Below are 21881 nucleotides of genomic sequence, written 5' to 3'. Positions count from 1 at the left end.
CCAGCCTTGAAAGACACTTGCTTGTCTGAAGGGAGGTCAGGCAGAAATTCCCTGAGCTCCCGCCACAGCTTCTGGTTAACCGCAGCCAAGAGGGCATCTGCGTTGGCTTGCCGCAGATGCAGTCCTGAGATGGAATAACATTGTTTTCCCAAAGACTCAAGGACTTTGTCCTCCTTGGAGAGGCAACTGGAGGTGGCACCCGTGGAGGACGAAGACAATGATTTATAATACAAGGAGGCTGCAACCACCACTGAGGAATGCGGGTGCAGGTGGGAGGCGAGGTGAATTGGTTCCCTGTCCATCAGCTTAAACCTGCAGTCCAACTTCTTGTTCATCTGGGCGTTGGCCCTGGTCTTCTCCCAGACCTTTCAAACCACTTGCAGAACATCCTTCTGGAGAGGGATGCTAGACCGGATTGTGGTGTGCTTCCCCAAGACCTCTGCTAGAACTCCCGAGTCCTTGAGCAGAGGGACCCCCAAGAACACTGCCAGGCTCGGAAGGCAGTCATGAAAGGCCTTAACGGATGCTGGGGATTCATCGTCCTGGGCGTCATCGTCGTATCCGCCCCCCTATCCGCTTTTTCACAGACCAAGGGGAGGCCGGGCCCTGGGACACAGGTGCCAGCGGGGTCCCCCCTTAGGTCCGGACACGCAGACAGGTTCAACAGCTGTTGAGTGGGAGGTGTTGGTGGTACAGGAGGAGGGGGTCAGAACAACCGGTAGGGCTTGGACCGGAGGAGGGACCGTTACTGGCGCCGAGAGCGATGGAGAAACAGGAGGAGTACCCAGAGGAGGGGGCCAGGGCAGTGCCACCTGCAGGATAACCTCCTTCACTATGTCCTTCAGGACAACCTTCATCTGAGGGGACCTCATGCTGGACCCCCACTCCTGGACAAAGCGCGGAGGTGCCTGGTGTGTGTAGCCGTAAGGCTGTGATGGGTAGATGTATCCCTGAAGAGACCAGAAGCCTGCACTGTAGGATTCGCTGCCGGGTCCAAAGGGATGTGATCATCTTGCAAAGCCTGTTCATTGGGCAAAAGCATTGGTGGGTGCTAAGCAGGATCCAAGATGGCCACCGGCCTGGCAGGCTCCACCACGTGCCTCTCCGCCATTTTGAAACCTTGTGCCACACCCTCGGCGGGAGGGTGTGAAGGCCCTGAACCAAGAGAGGCCTCAGACATGGGAGGATAGAGCTTGGGTTTTGCACTTGAAGCAGAGGCGTCAACCTCGGAGATCACTCTGGTAGGCACTGAGCCCTCAGCCGGATGGCCGGTAGTCGTAACGCCCTGACTCACGACCTCGGAGTGAGCTGCGGTAGGCTGGACGCCCTCTGCACCTGTGCCGGTAGCCTTGCTGGATCATGCCGAGGACAGACTCTTGGAGCTGGCACTTGACACTCTGGGGTACAAGAAGAGCATGAACTTGGATCACCCGTCAGAGGACAGCCTGTTAGGGGGCATCTGAGCCCCTCAGCTTGGTTGCCAGGACAGCCTCAGGTCTGTCCCCGGAGCGCCCAAAAGAGCCTTGGGCCAGCGAGAACCAGAATTTGAGGAACCCCGATCCGTGGGAACCCCGAGGAAGGAGTCGGCAAAACTGTGGCACTGTGCTGAACAGAGGGCCTACCTTGTCTTGACGAGAGGTCCTGGAGCCGAAGTCCTTAAGGTGGGGAGTAGGAGAAGTGTGAAACATCTCCCGCCACCACGGCACCCAATTCTTCAATGCCCTGTGACCGAGAGCACTGCAAGCCGAACATGCGTCCCAGCGGTGGTCGGGCCCCAAATACTCAAGTCAGAGTGGATGGGGGTCTGAGGTCGGAAACGAGCAGTCGCATGAGGCCCATCTAGTGAATCCTCCTGCGGCCGACATGCACCCCAGGTGGCGAGGCAACAAAGCGAAGTTAAATAGGATTTTTTTTAAAAAGGGGAGCAAGTGGAAAGCTAGAAAAGTCTCCGCACTGGCAGCTATGTCCAACACCGTCCATGCGGAAAAAAGGACTGAGGCGAGGCGCTGGAGAGCGAGGCCTCGGCGGGGCGTTCCCAAGGCTGCGCCTCCATACGCTATACTTAATTTAAAGGGGAAGCTCAATTTTTCACTGCCAAAGGTTCTGGTACCATCCCCATGTTAGGGGATGCCAGCAAGGATGGAGGAAAGGGGACGGGATGTACAAATTTTTCAATAACAGCAAACTAACAACAAACAAAACAAGCAATGTTCATTGATCCTCATAATAAAACCAAATTAAAACACTGTTGAAATAGAAATAAAAGATGGTACATGTTCAACGAACTGCACACGCAATTGGCTATGGTCTAATTACAGTATTTTTCAAATTCCCAAAAATAGCTACACAAATTATTTTAGGCAACTAGTAGCACTAATAGGTCTGGTACACAGAAAGAATTAAAAGCTAGACTGTGCATGTCTAGTATTAGGCTCACTTAGTAACGCTATGACATATTTTCACTTAAAGCTTTTATAGGTTGGGCGAAAATTTCTTTTTTTTACAGGAATCTCAAGTTGTTCAAGAAAAGGTGTGCAAGAAGAAAATTGACCAGGAATAAACACATTCTTGGCATCCAGAGATCCGGATCGTGTTCCCAACGAAAGAATCCTCCAGTGCAGTTGTGAGTGAGCATCTAAAGTGAATTCCCATTCCCATTTCCTTGCGACTTATTGCACGCACTAACAGAATCGAGCACAATCCCTTCAACCGGGTTCCCTGAAATGCATCGAAGCTGGGACTCGAAACCCATAACAAGGAGAAGATCTTTATGTTTCACAGTGAGTGGCATTGAGTAGTGTGCAGTGCTCAGGGGTTTGAGTATAGAATAAACCAGATTAAGGCTCAGAGAGCAGGCTTAAAGTTCAGCAGCAGAGGCTTGAATCAAGAGAGGTATGTGCGGTGTGAGGCAGCACTAAACAAGAGATTGTTCGTGCTTTCCAGAGGAGGAAGTGAAAACAGCCCTAGGCATAATTTGAAACTAGAAACTTTATTTAATTTCTATCTTCTGGGGTGGAGAGAGTCAAATCTTGCCCACAAGAATTAGTACAGTTAGGTGTAGATAAATAGGGTCAATTTGATAGGAATAGACTGCCCAATATTTAACTATGGGATCTTTAAGAATTCTGGTTAGTTCATTGTGGTAGGTCAGAAGGAGGAGGCGGACAAAAAGGTGGCATTTCTACCTGCTTCAAATAGTAAATAAAAGGCCCATATATGACTAGCAAAAAGTGGTTTTGCATACCTAACTGAAATCTAACTAGGGTGCTCGTCATCAGTGAGGTAGTCCAAATCAAAAGTAGTCTGTCCTCTGTCCAAAACTACCCTACGCTGACCCTACCACTAAAGATTGGATCAACAAAACATAAAAAGGGGTTCCAGGATTATGACTCCCTTCTCTTGGAGATATCTTCTCAGCCTTAATAGTCTACCATGGTGACATAGTTAACCAGTTCCTTTAATTCCTCAAGGGGAAACATCCACATTCTCGCACTTAACCCCTGTCTTCACTTATTTATAGCTCCTTATTTCCCCCACTCTAGGGTCTTGGCCTTTAATCCTCTGAATGTCTTTTGCCTCAAAATCTGCTGCACTTGTACTTGTTTCACAGTCTCTCATTCCATGGAGACCAGTGTCCCCAGTTTATTTTACCACTTCGTTATCTTCTAAATACTTTCCTCTATGGGAACCACCATGTACGTTCTTCTGTTCTTCTTTGCGATTTTCTTGGTCTTCCCAAACACTGAGACAAGTATTATCAGTCTTTTGACTTTCTTCACTATCTTTTCTGCTTTTGTTATCACTGGGACGAATGTGAGGATTCCCTCTGTATTTGATATATACTCTGTTGCTTTCACACTTTTTGGGACGAGTATGATGAGTGAGTCCATTGGTATTTATTATATGTTCTGCGACTTTCATAGTTACTGGGATGAATATGATGAGTCCCTTGGTATTCATTATACTCTTTGCTGTATCCACAGTAACTGAGATGAGTATGATGAGTCTTTCTCCATTTCTTACACTTGTTTCTATTGTTATAGTTTCTGGGACGAGTCTGATGAATCTCTCAGTATTCATGACACTCTTTACTGTTTAGCGCCTGCCCATTGTCCCTTCGAGGTGTCCCGCCATTCCTGTTACCTCTAGCTTGTCGGGTTGGCGTCACTGGTTCTTCCTGTGGGGACAGTATCATGCCGTCTCAAACGCTTCCAATGCCGTCCTTTCCTTCTCTGCTTCGGTCTCTGCGACTCTGCAGAGTATTCTGCTGGATGGTCTTGGTGTTGTTGTTGGAACACACTGTCCACCTCCTTGAGGTCACGCCACCACCAGGCAATGGTTGCCACACACACACATATGAGTCGGCTCGCTGCCGGCTCCTGAACTGCTTTTCTCCTTCTTTCTCCACGTCCTCTCAACTGAGGACCTCCCGGATTTCTCTGGCTTCTCTCTCCCAGGTACAAACTTCCCAGGCTTCACCTGCTCAGTGTACACGACTCTGTAATGCAAGTTCCTCTTTGATTTATATGCCTTTGAGCTGGGTTCTCCCCAGTGGAGGATCTTGGTTCTTCATCTCTTTCCCTGGAGTATTCTTTCTTACTCCATAGTTGCCCACTTTTCACAGTATTCTCTATTTCCCATGGAGGAGTGATCAGTATTACTCCTTCATTCTTCTTCTCAGTGAATTTGTATTACAGTAGCACACAGTGGTCTAGTCAGGTTGTGCCTTCTGAGGCAGTTATGTTCATAGGAAATGGGGAAGGGAGTTCCTTCATGGGGACGGGAGTTCTTGTCTCCAAAAGGGGAGTCTCTCCCTGTGACGTCCCGCTGACCACACCCCTAGGGAGAATGTTGCTTAGCCGGATCACCTCCCTATCTTCACATGAAAGGGCTCCACTCTGGGGAGGAGAGATAAGATCCAGTCAATCGTCATATCATACTCTGAGAAAAAGCAAAAGGGACAAAAAAAGTATCTCCTTTAAATTGTCTCCATGGAGAAGCACAACTTTCCTCCCAGCTCTTAGCGGAGGAGACTAGGTATGGTGGAGTTAGAGGATGAGCAGGAGGAGGAGAGGGAGGAGGCCCTAATACATAATATTGTTTCTATGTGTGTTTCAGATCTCTAAGAAAAAACATATAAGAGAAAGTCAGCAGTGAGAGTTCAGATTTTTATGAATTCATTCCAATTCCCCGCTCTCTTCAGGGGACCTTGTAAGCAGATAGGGAAAGAGAAATTGAAGGCAGGACATCCAGAGAAGTCAGTGGGCTTTTTGTCAGCTCCTGCGGGATTCACTTGGAATCCAGCAACAATGACTACAAAGGGAGCATATTGGAATTGTGCGGATGGCCTCTAATCACCTTAACCCAAAGCAGGCGCACCACTTAAGAAACAAACTCCTCCTGGCTCCTCCCTGCTTCAAATCCATGAGAGCCGGGGGTAGCAGCTTCACCACTCTAGCCCCCAAACATTGGAACACCCTACCTATTACTATCAAAAAAGAATCCTCTTTCATGGCCTACAAGAAATTGCTAAAAACCTGGTTATTCAACCAATATTAGAACCTATGGACAAGTATCTGCAATATAATATTTTGTTAGTTAATATTTGTAAACTGTACATCCTAAAATGTAATGTAACCAATGTAACAATGTCTTACTATTATCTAAGCTGTCTTGTAACCACGCCGTGACACCCGAGGGTCTGAGCGTGTAACAAATAAATAAAATAAATAAATAAGAAAGTTTGTACGTGAAGCAAGTTTATTGTACAATCTGCCGGGAGGAGCTATATGTTGCTGTAGAGTCAAACTAACCTGAGTCTCCCTGAACCACACCAGATGATACATTATATACATTTGTACAACAGTTATAACACTCCCATGGATTGTATTTACAAGGCAACCCCCCTCACACATGATTGGTACCACCTATGCAAAAGAAATCATCATCAGCAGCTCATATTTGTAGAACACCCCTTGCCACGAGTCTTCTGTGGTAGGTCATCACCTCATCACAAAGGTACACATTTAAACATAAACATAATACATTACAAGTTCCAGCTGGTCTGGAACATTCAAACCCCAGACGTGACTGCACATCGTTTGCAAGGCCACTTCAAACAATATGGTGAGGGGGAGAATAAATATGTTCCCTTTGAACTGATGATAACTATCTCACCCACCTAGAATTGCGGACGCCCTTATTTCATTATAATCTAAACTACTCCAAATTCAACATGCATGACCTCCGGACACAACCTGAGAAAATAATCACAACCTATAAAGTATCGGTCAACACTGCTCAACCACGAACAGATGGCAGGGCCCACCTTAACAATGATTAACAGGCTCTCATGTACTTCAAAAGATGGCATCTCCTTGCTGCAAGAATGCCAAGTCATAAAAACCCAAACTGGCTGTAACTGACCATCTGATAATGTTGCAGCTACTCATTACCTTTCCTCGGCCTCCAACCTCACAAAACCCTGACTGCAGGGCTTAGCCAAACTATGAAAAGCACCCGGTATACAGATCTGTACATTCCCCATGTACCCCAAACTGTCTTCAACATATATCCCTTGAGACCCCCATGTATGCATGTTGGTACATGCATGTTTTAAAACTACTGCGTTCTCTTCACAGTGGTTCCTTCATGACAAATCTCCTTTCTCGCATGCGCATTATGAAGCTCCTAGTTGTTCAGTTTCTAGGAGCTTTGTGGCACCTCATACCTATATTGCATTTATGTCAACAGCGGTTTGGATATTTATCTTGCTCTGCACGTAGAAATCTAAATGTATCAACTTAAACACAAAATAACACTAAATGTAACATATCCCAATCTCATGAACTATGCTAGATTCATGTAAAATTGCAACATTGTGCCAACTTCGTCTCTCTCCCAGTCACCAATATGGCGCACGCATCGTAAACCGCTCTCTCTCATTGGGACCTTTCCTGACCATCCCAACACAATTTCACCACAGGAGATGCAGTACTATATCAAATTCAAGATCCGAGGCATGTAACACAGGCCTTGTGCGGATCGGCTTCTGAGAAGAAGCACATACAATAGATGCATGACTTGAAACCTGTGATTTACGTAAGCAACCTCTTACACAGACAACTGGATGCCATAAGTAGAAAGACACCTTTATTGGTCTGGCACAACATAAGATGCATTGGTAATGAGCCCCCCCCCCCCCCCGCTGAACTCTTCCGTTGTCGCTCTCCTTGTCAACTGACACTTCTTCCAAAAACAACAACTTGTCTAAATTATTCACCACCCAACATTCTACTCTAGAATGCAGGAAATGATTCAACTATATACAGGTAAGTAAACTATTTACAAGCTGTACCAATAGATGGTACCTATGATAACATTGTTTCTCAAAAAAGCAATTGAGTCCAAGAATGTTTTAAAAAAAATATGAACACAAAATATATTTGTTTAAATAAGCACAAGGGTAGGATCTCTTTAGGCAAACGAGAGAACAATTGGATGCAAAAAGACCACAAAAACGTACTGAATAAAGAGAAGAAAAATAATTGCACCCTAAAATAAGGAGAAGAGAGCAGTTTCTGACCTGACCAGTAGGTGGAGAAACAGGCAAGAACAGGACATTGACAGACCGTTATTTAGGGGTATGGGTAGTACTGGGAGGATATGCATAAAGGGGGTCCTTATTCTAAATTCTATTGCTGCTTTTTTAGCATTGTAAGAGACATTTTTAGCAACATCCTGCTGAAAGAGTATGTAGGGAGGGAGTGAGGCAGGGAGGGCCTAACGGGTGTAAGACTAATGTGCATTATAGAGTTAGAATGTATAAAGCAATACAACCACAGCCTTCAAAACATACACTGTGTAGTAATACAAATGTCACCAACAACAGCCTAACAAGGATTTGTCTTCTTGAAGCATAGTGACATTCTCAAACTCTTGTATGCATATTCCAAATCTAATGTCCATGGCCAATTCCATTCACTCAAATAAATCATCAATAGCCACATATTAATCTAATAGTAAACCGGACCACATTGACCCTAATGGTGGAAATGGATACAATAACAGATAACCTGTGGGGATTCAGGCACTGGATCAGGACATCACGGTAAAGAACAAGTTCATAATGGAAATGATGAAACAAAGCCCTGTTCTCAAAAAAACGGTTCTGAAACACAGTTAGGGATAAACAGACTTCTTGCTCTGTGAACATATATATTCTATGCACAAAAAGAAATCCTATTTGTTGCTAAGGTGTCACCCCTTCACTCTTCCCACATCAAGTAGAACATTTCAATAATTATCACACATTTCTATTAGTCATTAATCAACATATTTCATAAAAACAATCATAAAAATGATCATAGTACATAAAACACATACAGAATTCTAAAACACCACAAGTAGAACCACCATAAGAGAGTCGTAGTACAGTCACTCTTCAAAGGATCAAAAAAGTGTAACCAACTGACACTTTGATTCCATTGCCTCACACTAATAAGAAACAAGCGGAAAGTAGTATCTAAAAAAAAACAGACTTGTACAAGTTTCTGTCCTTTTTAAACATCAATGTAGGACATTCTTCAGTGGAGTGTGTCTTGTGTCAAACTTAAAAATCTTCTTTAGTTGGGGAGAGTACCCTGTTGGTGAAAAGGACACCCTATTAGTGCTGAATTTACAATATTAATCTCTATTTACATTTGTTCAAACCCTTATCCCTAAAAGGGCAATAGCAGTATGTTCATTATTACATACCTCTTTTTCCTTGTCATGACTCTTAGACCTTTACCGGTTCTTGCTGCAGATTCCCAAATTCTTATAGGAATACTTGCTGTTCCTCCTCTTTACTCTGATCTAGTGTACAATGGATGCATATTACCATACGATAACATATATCATACAATATATATTCTTTTCTATATATTGGGCCTCATTACAACCCAGGCGTTAAGGGTTTAACGGCGCCGTCGGCGCCGTTAACCCTTAACGCCTGATTACCATTTTAACGCCTGCTTTTAGAAATGCAAAGGCGCTAACCCGCCTTGGTGCTAATTACGGCACCGTAATTTACGGTGCCGTAATTAGCGCCTTCCCCACTCCCATTATGCCCTATGGGGCAAAAATGGGAATGGGGAAGGGTAAATGGGGAATGGGGATTTACCGCCCGACTCACCTTGGAATGGGGCGGTAAATCCACCATGGTGTAAACAGAGTTTACACCATGGTGGTAAAGTAGGGGACTTACCGCCTGGGTTGTAATGAGGCCCATTGTTTTGTTTCAGTGTATACGAAGCATAAAGGGATGGAGCTTACCAAAAATAGGATTCTCCCATCCACTTATTTTGTCTCTTTCTACAATCCTGTCTCAATTTCTCATTTGTGAAAACCTCATTTTCAAAAACGCTGTATACTAACTAAGCACTGTAAAATGAAAAAAAACATACTTGTGCCTTTGGATGTTAAATTCCATCACAATGGGCCTTTGTATCATTAGATATTGTTGGCCTCAAGTTCCTTTTAAATTCTATAAAGCAAAGCCAAACAAAACTGCAATTTAGATGCTGGCTTACTTATAAGGCATATATTCCCATATAGTTAATATTGTACGTTCTCTCATCCCCACTTACTTGTAAACTGACATGTAGCGTGGATCTGCTCAGGTCATCCCGTACAATTCTGGATGCTCATTAGGGCAAATACCCACAGAATTATGATCGCGGGAAAGAACCGCGTATCACGTCACGTCGTGATGTCATCACGTCACGTCATGACATCATCGCGTAGGCGAAGACGTCTACGCGGAAGTCGTATCGCTGTCAGTCGTGGCGTGATAAGCCCCTATTTATGGGAGTTATAGGAAAATGCAAAACCTACAAAAATGGGCAAAATAACAAGGAAAAAAGGAAAGACCCAGGTAGACATGGTCTTAGTTTATATAATAGCATGTGCCAGATAGTCAATGAAGTGGGAACTAGTATTGGGGTAAAAAATTCCTTACATTATTCAATGGACAAGGTATCTGTGTGACAATGTGTGCAAACATCACAATATAAATGAGAGCATATGGTTCTAACTCCAACGTGTCAAAAACACTAATTCTAGGTTTTCCCAAAAACACCAGATGAACTGACTCACTTTGCAATTTAAATGTTTAGGAGGTAGTATACAATAACCTTATACTCTGGTTATATAGTTTAGGCATTATGCCATTCCACTCCCTCATTTAAACCGCTGATGTGGCTTTTTGACAAAAAAAATAGTTTCTGTTCCAAATGCAATAATTTCTTATTGATAACCCCTTGATTTGTTTCAGAATACACCATTCAAAAACATTACATGTATGTTCCATTTCTAAAAAATGTTTGACCATTGGAGCTTGTTCAACCTTATTTCTGATGCAGCTCCTGTGTTCAATCATTCTTGGTCTGCATTTTCTATTTGTTTTGCCAATATACATGCGTTTGCAAGGACATTTTATCAAATAGATCACATTATTGGTGTTACAATTTGTGTGTTCATTAATATTCCACATTCTTTCCATACCCAAGTCTACATCTGTTGTCTTTTTTGTTTGGATGCACATGGAACAAGTTACTTACCTGTAACTGTTGTTCTCCAGCATGAGTCTGGCATGGATTCACATGCTCATGAATATTCCCCGTCGTCAGGCCGGGAATCCTTGGTAAAGAAAAAATCAGTATCAGTTTCGTTTCTGATCTGTCTTTCTTAGTAGTAACCAATCACTGATCTCTGGGTCATACTGCCCCCAGCCAATGACTGCCCTCTACCTAAGCCCCTCCCCTGGCAGCCATTCTCAGATTTGGTAGCACGTAAAGTGGCAGTATGACCAAGTGAAGAGCCACAGAGGGGAAGGAGGGAGGGTTCGCATGTGAATCCATGCCAGACCCATTATAGGTAAGTAACTTGTTCCTTCTCCAGCATGGGGTCTGGCATGGATTCACATGCTCATGAATATAAGAATACATAGCAGTATACACATGCACAACCAAGGGAGGTGGCAACAGGCTCAACATTAAGCAATACAACAACTCAACATTAAGCATCTCTTACCTCCTTCACCAGGCTCACCTTAAGCGAACAGGTTGCGCAGCACTGCTTGGCCGACCCTGGACTCCTCCCTGGAGTCCCGATCGACGCAGTAGAATCTCGTGAAGGTGTGCGTCAACCTCCATGTAGCAGCCCTGCAGATGTCCAGCAGGGGCACACCAGACAGGAACGCCGTGGTAGCAGCGATCGCTCTGGTCGAATGGGCTCTCGGACGGCCGGGCAGTGGTCGGTTTGCCAACCGGTGACAGTGCATGATGCAGCCGGAGAGCCATCTGGAAATGGAAGCCTTCGAGAGAGCCTTCCCTTGATTCATAGGTCCAAAGTTCACAAACAGCTGTGATGTCTTCCGAAAACTCTTCGTGCGGTCCATGTAGAACTTCAGCGCTCTAGCCACATCCAGCGAGTGCAAAGTCCTCTCGGCCAGAGATGAAGGCGACGGGAAGAAAACTGGCAACACCAAGGGCTCGTTGAGGTGGAAGTCCAATGGCACTTTGGGCATAAAGGAGGGGTGCGTCCTCAGCACCACCCTCGTATCGTGGAAAGTCAAGTATGGAGGCTTGCAAGATAGGGCCTGGATCTCTCCCACTCGTCATGCGGAGGTGATGGCCACAAGAAATGCTGTCTTCCACGAAAGAAACTTTAACGGCGCCGAGTGCATAGGCTCGAATGGGGCCCCCATGAGCCTGGTCAGCACCACGTTGAGCTCCCACACCGGGGCAGGGGCCTTAACCCGGCGGGAAGGATCGGAATAGTCCCTTCATAAATTCCTTCACCAGGCGATGAGACCACAAGGACGCCCGTCCTGTAGTTCTGGTGTATCGGGAAATGGCAGCCAGATGTATTTTGATGTAGGCGTGAGCCAGTCCAGCTTTGGCCAGCGACAGTAGGTACGGCAATACTTGAAGGGCCGTAATCCGCAGAGGGTTAATCTTCTGTGCACAGCACCAGACAGAGAACCTCTTCCACTTATGTCCATAACATTTGAGAGTTGAGGACGCCCTGGCTTTTGCAAGAACCTCTCTGCAGTCAGCCGGGATATTGTATCCTCCAAACTCTAGTGCTGCAAGAGCCAAGCCTGCAAGTTCAGCGACACCGGGTCGTGATGGAGAATGGCGCCTCCTTCTCTGGAGAGAAGATCCGCGTCCGTCGCCAGCTTGATAGGTGGGGACGCTGACAAGTCCAGAAGGTCCGGGAACCAGATCTGTCTCGGCCACGCCGGTGCAACAAGGATCATCCTGCACCTGGACCTCTTGAGCTGGTTGATGAGACGGAGCAGCAACGGCAACGGAGGGAACGCATACAGGAACAGGCCGTCCCAAGGGAACGAGAAAGCATCGCTCATGCTCCTCGGCTGGGCGAACCTGCTGGCGAACCTCTGGCACTTGGAGTTCGTTGCCGTCGCAAACAGGTCGATCTGGGGTTTGCCCCATCGTTGAAAGAGCCGATCCACTTGGTCCTGGCGTAGTTCCCACTCGTCGCACGAGTGCAGCTCCCTGCTGAGTGAGTCGGCGATGGTGTTTTTTATTCCTGCCAGGTGGAAGGGAACCAGAAACATCCCCTGGGCAACGGCCCAGTGCCACCGATCCTGGGCCTCCTTGGATAGGGCTGGCGATCTGGTGCCTCCCTGCTTCTGGATGTAGAACATTGTGGTGTTGTCGGTGAAGATCCTCACCACTTTGTCCTTGAGGGACGAAAGGAACGATTTGAGCGCCCAGAACACGGCTCGTAGCTCCAGGATGTTGATGTGAAAAGACCTCTCCTCCGGGAGACAGAGGCCTCTACCGTGGAGATCTGCGGTGTGGGCCCCCCATCCCTCCAGAGAGGCGTCCATCGTTACCGTCTCCTGATACGCTGGGGCCTGAAAGTCCATGCCTGCCGAGAGGTGCGCATGGGCACCCCACCATAGAATCGCCCGACGGAACTCCTCGTCGAGCGGGATCCTGTCTTCGAAGCAGCCTGCCGCTTGAATCCAGCGGGCGTTGAGGAACTCTTGTAGCAGACGCATCCGAAGTCTGCAAAGGGGCACAAGGTAGATGCACGAGGACATCATCCCGAGGAGGGACTTGATGGACCTCACTCTGGCCACCTCCGTGGCGAACAGGCGCTGCCCCTTGCCCAAAATGGCCTTCGGCCTTTCTTCCGACGGATATGCCAATCGCTTCACTGTATTGAGCTTCACTCCCAGAAACAGTGCCACCTGCGACGGGACCAGATGGGATTTGGGGTAGTTGATGTCGAATTCCAGCTCCGTGAGCAGGCGGACGCTCCTCGCTGTGTGTCCGACGGCGAGTTCTCTTGACCTTGCACGGATTAGCCAGTCGTCCAGGTAGGGGTAGACGTGGATTCCTTGCAGGCGCAGCCGCACCGCCACCGGTGCGAGGCACTTGGTGAACACCCTGGGTGCCGACTTTAATCCGAACGGCAGGGCTCTGAATTGGTAGTGACGCCCCAGGACTACGAATCTGAGGAACTTTCTGTGACCTTTTAGAATGGGGATGTGGAAGTAAGCATCCTCCAGGTCCAGTGACGATAGGAAGTCGCCCTCCTCTAGCTGTCCCAGCACGTGCTGGAGGGTGACCATCCTGAATTTCTGTGCCTTGATGTACTTATTCAACCGACGCAGGTCCAGGATGGGGCGCCAACCGCCTGTCTTCTTTCAGACGAGGAAGTATCTTGAGTATACTCCGGAGCCCCAGAGCCTCTTGGGGACGAGCTTGATGGCCCCCTTCCTGCGCATTGCCCTTACCTCCAACAGCAGTTGAGGGACATGATTCTCCTTCCTGGCCATGGGAGGAATGCGAGGACACTTCTTGTAAAATTCCAGTAAGTGTCCGCAGGCCAGGGTGTCCAGCACCCTACAGTCGGTGGAAATGGACTCCCACACGCTGACGAACTTCGTCAGCCGGCCTCCCACCGGGGTGCTTCGGTGGGGGCCCGATGCAACAGCCGGTTCAGTCCTGCTTGGAAGAGGCCTTAACGCCCTGGCCTCCTTGCCGACGGCGGCGAGACCCTCCTTGCTTGCCGCAGCCTCTGTAGGCCTCCTGGGACGAGGAGCGGGCTGCCTGGCGGTAAGTAGAAGAGTCACCGCTGGATCCCTTGGAGGCTCCCTGTCTGCCTCCAGAGCTCCGAAAGGGCCGCCATTGCTGAAGGACTCCTAGGGCTCGGGCTGTTTCCGTGTCTGTCTTGATGGTCTGGAGGGACTCATCCACCGTCTTTCCAAACAGGTTGTTGCTATCGAACGGCATGTCCAAAACTCTGGTCTGGACGTCCTGGCGAAAGTCCGTCGCCTTGAGCCATCCTCGTCATCGGGGGCAAACCCTGTTGCCCAGTTGGCGAAATCCAGTATCGGCAATGTCCGTTGCCACTGTTATGGCATGATCCGACGCCACCTCTCCTTCCTGCAGAATCTGTAGGGCCTCCGCCCTCTTGTCGTCTGGTAGGAAGTCTAGCAGAGGAGCTATCTTGAACCAAAGCTCCCTGTCGTAACGGGCCACAATCGCTAAGGCATTGGCCGCCTTAATTGTCGCCGCCGACGAGATGACTCGTCGTCCCATGGAGTCCAACTTCTTGCCCTCACTGTCCGGCAGGGAAGTGGAAGTTGAAGCCTGCTGCTTTCTTCTTGGCTGCTGCCGAGACGACAGAGTCCGGCGTGGGCTGGGCCCTGAGGCACAAGGGGGCGGCATCGGGGACCCGGTACTTCTTCTCGTACCTGTCCATCTTGGCGGGTGTCATGGAAGGGTTCTTGTGGATAGCCAGCCCCTCGTCCCAGATGTCGTCGAGCAACGGCACTGCGAGGACCGTCTTTCTCTTGGCCTCTCGTCGTTGGTAAAGAAACCCTTCCTTTTTCTGTTCCTCAGGGCAGAGCTGGAAGAGCTCGGATGCCCTGGTTATCATGGCGTGAAAAGAGCCAATTTCGTCGGGCGGGGAAGCCCGTGGGGGGGGTTATGACGGAATGTCCGTCGTGTCATCACCGCCGTCGTCCGTCCCCGTCGCTGTATCAGTCACCGTATCCTCTCTAGGGTCCGGCGAGGGGGATGAGGGGTCCACAGGCCTCGCGCGCACGAAGGGCGGAGCGGGGTGGACTCTACTCCGCTTGTTCGGAGGGCTTCCCGACGGGCCTGGTTCTGGATCCTCCGTCGGGGTACGTGGTAACCTCGTCCTTATCTCAGTACATAAGGACTGGATCGCCAACAAAATGGCCGCTGAGCTATCTTGGGGCTCGGGTAATGGCTGCGACGGACAGGATGGCTGCTCCACTGGGCCCTCGTCGTCGCCATTGTCGCTATCTTCGATCACATCAGCGGGAACCGTCCCCTGGGATCGAACCTTCTCGAACCTCTCGTTGAGGCCTATGAACCTCTCGTTGAGGTCTTTCACGGTTTCCACCGGATCCTCCTCTGAGGCTGAATCCGAGTCCGTAATGGCCACTGGCCCCCCCTCTTTCTCCGCCGGGGTCTTCACGGGTGTCTTAACGATGGTCTGGAAAGAGAAATCCCTCCGTGGCGGCAGGGAAACTCTGGGCCCCGAGGCCGCCTCCATTGGCATAGCCTCTGCCGGCTTCGCCAGGGCCGCTGCGACAACCTCGATAGATGGATCAAGGCCCTCACCACCTTAGGTGCGTCCTGGGCCTTCGCTTTGGGGGGAGGGCCATCGCCTCGCTCCCCCTCGGCTCCCTTCAAGATCGACCGGGGCCTCTCCAGAAGCTTACCCGGGTTCTCGGACTTCCTGTTCCCCGAACCAGAGCGCTGGCTCGTGGTTGATCGTGCCGGGGAAGTCGCGCCCTGCCTGGCAGCCGAGGAGCCCGACCTTTCGGCGCTCCCGGTGCCCGCGGACTCGCGGTGCTTGGCATTCTGTTGGGCCCCCGTCGCCGGGGCGCCCTCACAGGACTTAGAAGACCGCTCAGACATTTTCTTCGCCTTCTCACCTGCTGTGCCCTTCTCCAGCCAGGCGGCGAGGCGGGAACGACAATCTTGCTTGGTCCGTTCCGACAGGTTCTTGCAGAACGCACAGTCCTTATCCACGTGCGTCTTGTCCTCATGAAGGCAGTAGAGACATCTTGAATGCTCGTCCTCATTGAAAACATTTTGCAACCCGCATCCTGTGCAGCTCCTGAACAGCTTGGATCCGGGGGTCGAGCTTCCCTTGTCCTGGGCCATGTCCGTTGAGGTAGGCCACAGATCTTCTGGAATCCTCCAAGAAGCCCAACTCGACGAAAACTTCACCCTTGAGGGGCGTAGAAGAACTCCGAAATGGGTCCCCGTTATCGGAAGTAGAAACGGTGGAGCTTGAGGCTCGATTAACCGAAAAAATTAGAAAATTCTCCTGAAAAAGCACAAAAACGCAGTAAAAGCTCGAGAGCTAAAACACCAGGACTCCCAACACTTGAACGTGCGGTAAAAATCTGAGGATGGCTGCCTGGGGAGGTGCTTAGGTAGAGGGCAGTCATTGGCTGGGGGCAGTATGACCCAGAGATCAGTGATTGGTTACTACTAAGAAAGACAGATCAGAAACGAAACGGATACTGATTTTTTTCTTTACCGAGGATTCCCGGCCTGACGACGGGGAATATTCATGAGCATGTGAATCCATGCCAGACCCCATGCTGGAGAAAGTACAGTTTCCACAGGGGTAGTGACCTGTCACTGGGGGTAAACCGCATAGGTTAGTCTGTTGCAAGGGTTTCTTCTTTACACTCACATCATTTCTCATAACTAAGTTTCGTACAGTGGTGCTTTTTTAAATGCCACAATCGTTCTTCCTACTTTCTTGGTCATGATTTTATTCCATAGGATGGGAGAATCCTATTTTTGGTAAGCTCCATCCCTTTATGCTTTGTATACACTCAAACAAAACAATATATAGAAAAGAATATGTATTGTATGACATATGTTATCGTATGGTAATATGCATCCCTTGTACACTAGATCAGAGTAAAGAGGAGGAAGAGCAAGTATTCCTATAAGAATTTGGGAATCTGCAGCAAGAACCAGTAAAGGTCTAAGAGTCATGACAAGGAAAGAGAGGTATGTAATAATGAACATACTGCTATAGCCCTTTTAGGGATAAGGGTTTGAACAAATGTAAATAGAGATTAATATTGAAAATTCAGCACTAACAGGGTGTCCTTTTGACCAACAGGGTACTCTCCCCAACTAAAGAAGATTTTTAAGTTCGACACAAGACATACTCCCCTGAAGAATGTCCTACATTGATGTTTAAAAAGGACAGAAACTTGTACAAGTCTGTTTTTTTTAGATACACTAATAAGAAACAAGCGGAAAGTAGTGAGGCAATGGAATCAAAGTGTCAGTTGGTTACACTTTTTTGATCCTTTGAAGAGTGACTGTACTATGACTCACTTATGGTGGTTCTACTTGTTTTGTTTTAGCATTTTGTATGTGTTTTATGTACTATGACCATGTTTATGATTGTTTTTTATGAAATATGTTGATTGATGACTAATAAAATGTGTGATAGTTATTGAAATGTTCCACTTGATGTGGGAAGAGTGAAAGGTGACACCTTAACAACAATTAGGATTTATTTTTGTATATAGAAACAATAAAGCCACCACTTTACATTTTTAGTCTAGCTCCCAATCCTTTCAATGAAAATAGACTTAAGATGGTAAAAGTATAGAGAAACAATAACATGAATAGCAGAAGTTGTTTAAACTCACCATCCACATCCTTCATCTTCATTTTGGTACAGTTGCTCCTGATAGCTTGTTCAAGAGTACCATAGTCAATGGCCTCCTCTTGGATTTTAGGGAACAAGTCAGACACTATGCCATTAAATAGTTTTAAGTCATCCTGAAGGAATTTGGGCACATTGACATCACGAATGGCCCTCAAGCAAATCAGTTCCTGCATGGAAAGAAAAGTCACAATGAAAAAAGATGTAGGTCTTGTAAGGAACTCATGGTGAAGAAAAAGAAAGAAGAGTTCTAAATAATATGCCAGAATCCGGTAGCCGGGGTCTCCCTTCCCCAGGATTTGTGCATGGGATAAGATGGGAGCTTGGAGCACAGTACAGTACAGTCCCAGGCTTCTCCGGCACAAGACAACAGTTCCAATGGCAGTTCTCAGGGCAGTCAATGGCCAATTCTCTTTTCCTTTGAAAGTCTCTTGCCTTCGGGGCCTGACGTGTTCAAATAACAAAACAAAAGTTCCTTTAACAAATTAAAGTTTTCCAATAAGGGTGTTTAACGAGTGGTAGTACATGAATCTAGAACTTTAGCTGGAGGTGAACGGAAGTGTTCAGTAAATGAAAAAGAGGCTCTTGCCTGTGCATGGGCAGTGGAGCATTTCAGAATGTTTTTTTGGGGAACTAAAATGTATAATTAAAACGGACCATAAACCATTGTTACATGTATTGGCACCAGGAGGAGCTAAGAACCTAAATGCGAGATTGCAGAAACTAGTGTCCAAGCTGCAAGGATATATATTCAAGATAGAATACATAGCAGGTAGAGATAATCTTCAGGCTGATCGTTTGTCAAGAGTACCAATGGATTTAATTAATAATCTAGCTGAATTTGAAAGTGAGGTTGCCTGGATAGAACGTTGTAAAGACAGGAGACGGGCATCTGTACTTCTGCTCTCTGTATGGTTGGCCCAGCAGCACAGAGCACCTCAGCTAAGGCTCTCAATTGACAACGTTGGACGAGCAGACAAGCTCAAGCTCTCAAGAAGTGATGCAGGCTGTGAATGCCCATGTGCCCACAAACGAATATCCACACACTATGTTATGTGAAAATGTTGGGATGGATATTAGCCCATCTCACCCCCCTTAGTGCCTCCAAACAAGACAAATGCCATACGAGGCTATGTAACATACAAGGGGGGAGCAACGCGTCACCCGGTCCCATACCAAGACCCTGCAGCACATAGAAACACGCTGAATAGCACTAGAAATGCCCATACCACGCAACTCCACGCAAAAATATATATAGAAAAGACAAGCTGCAGGCTCGCGCTACTCACGTTCCAAGTTCACACAGGGTTACAAAACCCAATTTTTGCACAACATGCTGGCTCCACTTGAGCCCTGTTCCCACGGAAGTCCATTTCCCTCTCATCCCTTCAGTGTTGCGAATATTTAGAATCGCATCAAGGAATGTGCCCTGCGAAGAGCGTGAGACAGCACTAGGCTCTGCACTGCGTCCATTCATCTCCACTAACCTGCCATCAGGCCCCTAATCCCCTACCCAGTCAGGCCGAAGCCGGCATCACACCACTAACTTGACCCCCATACCTTCTTGATAAGCCTAAGACCCCCAGGTCCCAACCTCCATAAAGTGTCCACCAAAGATCTAAAGCCAAAGCAACCGTATTTCTTTCTAGAAGCAACACATGTCCCCTGTAACATGAGGTACCGGGAAAGGTAAATCAAAGATCAAACCCCAGGGGTGAGACATTGGGTGCGAGAACTGCGGTATCATATAAGTCCTGAATGTATGGGTCAGCACGACTGTATTTTATCTTCCCCTTCCTTCTGGCACCTTTTCCCGTGCTACACAGGTGCCTGCCACAATGAAGAGTCTTTCTTAGTTGTTTAGTTTAGATAGGAACTTTGTAGTTTATGCATGCCCTGACCTTCACCGCGAGGATGAGCCCAGCTGACCCACGTGGAGCCAAATCGACGGGAAAAGAACCAGCAAATTACTGCTTGACATGCCCATGTGTAGGGTGCCTCCAATCAGTGGCCCCCATATTGTACCCTATGTTGTGACGATTCTTGAAGTTATAAGTTATTGTTTGTGGATGTAAGACCAGAGCGCTCTCGAGCAGCAGGGTTCTTTGCTGGAACTTGTATTTTATACGAATAAACTTTGTTATCCTTGCAAACCTACCTCTTGGCTTATTTCCCTAGCAGGTTGTATTTACTCTGGGGTGTGCGTATAGAGGGACTTGTGTTCAATAACACAGTCTTTTACGGATTTGGGGTGTTTGTTCATTTTCATTTTGCTCGCAGTGAACTGACCACAATATAACTGCTCGGTTCCACATTTTAAACATACTTTTCTTCGTCCCCCGCCTCCAATGTTAAGGAAGCGGAGGACACCCCCGCAGTCCCTGCTCCCCGTGTTTGATATTTTGAAAAGTATGCAGGCAAAGTGCAAAATGAGCAAATGTTTCATTTGAACAAAGTTTTTTGAACAAATTGGCTAATTCCATCTTTTTCTAGCATAAAGATTTTGATAAATAAGGTTCATGGAAATATACACAAAGAAATAATAACACTTCGTACTTTGGCAATTCTATTCTAATAATGGCAAAAATATATATACTCTATGTGGTACCACACAATACTTGAGATTCATTAGTAATGCACCAAGAGCTGATAGTCTTTAAAAAGCATAGCAATGATAAGCAAGGTGTAACTTCATAGATCAAGGAAGAAAGGCAGGTTAGTTTCAGAACACAGGCAGTATACTTTCTTTATCTTAAATAGTGATAATGTATGAGGATACCGCCACCTGAGCCAGCTGTAAGGGAAAAGTTAGGGTGTACATTATCTTGTCTATTACAGCCCAGTGCATAAATGTTCAATAATGTACTGCTTTACTTCTATAGATTCCACTACCCCCTAGTACCTCAGATGCCAAGACGATTCTGGGACCCTTGGATGATTCCTGAGGCTGGTAGATGCTCTTCCTTGTCACAGTCCCTTTGGTGGCTTGGCAGGCAAAGTGGTAGGTTTTTGGCTTTACTCAATGGGACCTTTGAGGATGCACACCCTTGCAAGAAGGAGTGACTGGGATGTCGAGGCGAAGAGAAAAGTAGTACCCAAACAATGTCGAAAAGACAGCAGTTTCAGTCTTCACAGAAGTCTCGTTGGTGGATCGTTACTCCGGCTGTGGATAGCCCTTGAAGGTAAAACTTGCGGGGGACTCACAAAGGGCCTCACGGAAGAGAATAAGACCACTGGGGACCTTAGCTGTCTTTCGCTGGCGATAGGTGCAGTGGCAGAAGTAGGTGGCGGGTTTCAGGATTTCACGGTTTATCGACTTTTGGTTCTTCGGTGCTGCAGCTGCAGCACGGACCTCTGCATGGCTTCTGACGACCTGGACTCGACCACTGGACTGGACTACGGATACTTACCCAAGGCTGGATCCTCGGGACGTCTTCTTCGATTCTTGTTGGCAGGAAACCAACCAGCAGACCTTCCTCTGCACACAGTGAACTGGGATCTTCTTTGGTGGGAAAAAGTGGTCAGATGTCATTTCAGGGGTGTCCCTGGAAAGATTCTTTGATCAGGTGGAACTTTCACAGCTCTGGGTGTCAAGCAGCACTATGCTATATCGCTATAGCACTATATCTTCTGGGCGATACGCAGCAGTCTTGGTTCCACCAATCACAAACAATCCTCCGGAACCTGGGCGACACAACTGGACTTCCTTGGGTTGTGATATCCATGCACTACTCTTCCGGACTCATGAAGATCCCTTCTCCAGATAGAAGGCACAAAGACTGGCGTCCAGTGTACTTCTGATGAAGAGTAGCAGGTGCACGATATCCCCTTGTAGCTCGAGAAGAGTGAGTCCCATGATCCCTGTGGATTTGCTAGCAGGCCCATGAAAGAAAAAATCAAGAAAATCACCAGATGATTTAAAATATTTGGTGTGTGCGATGGATTACTATTCTAAGTAGCCTGTTGTTCAACCCATGAGAGAGGTGAATACCATGAATGTGATGATTCTTTTGGAGAAAATATTTTCCAATGAGGGAGCAACAGAGAAAATAGTGTTGGACAATGGGGCACAATTTAAATCTAGAGAGATGGTGCCACTTTTAAGTGAACACAAT

General features: G+C 47.4%; 1 protein-coding gene across 1 annotated transcript in view; it reads right to left on the bottom strand.

The window, feature by feature from the left end:
• Positions 1-21881, bottom strand: part of DNAH1 (dynein axonemal heavy chain 1) — a 3604831-nt gene that overhangs the window by 1845324 nt on the left and 1737626 nt on the right. The window contains exon 34 of the mRNA XM_069644003.1: positions 17750-17936. Within this exon, the coding sequence (XP_069500104.1) occupies positions 17750-17936 (187 nt within the window). The remainder of the gene's footprint in view (positions 1-17749; positions 17937-21881) is intronic.

Source organism: Ambystoma mexicanum, chromosome 2p (genome assembly GCF_040938575.1).
Source record: "Ambystoma mexicanum isolate Mex_15411 chromosome 2p, UKY_AmexF1_1, whole genome shotgun sequence".
Classification (NCBI taxonomy): Eukaryota; Metazoa; Chordata; class Amphibia; order Caudata; family Ambystomatidae; genus Ambystoma; species Ambystoma mexicanum.
Note: the sequence above shows the minus strand (reverse complement) of the source record. Positions and strands in the feature narration are given on the sequence as shown.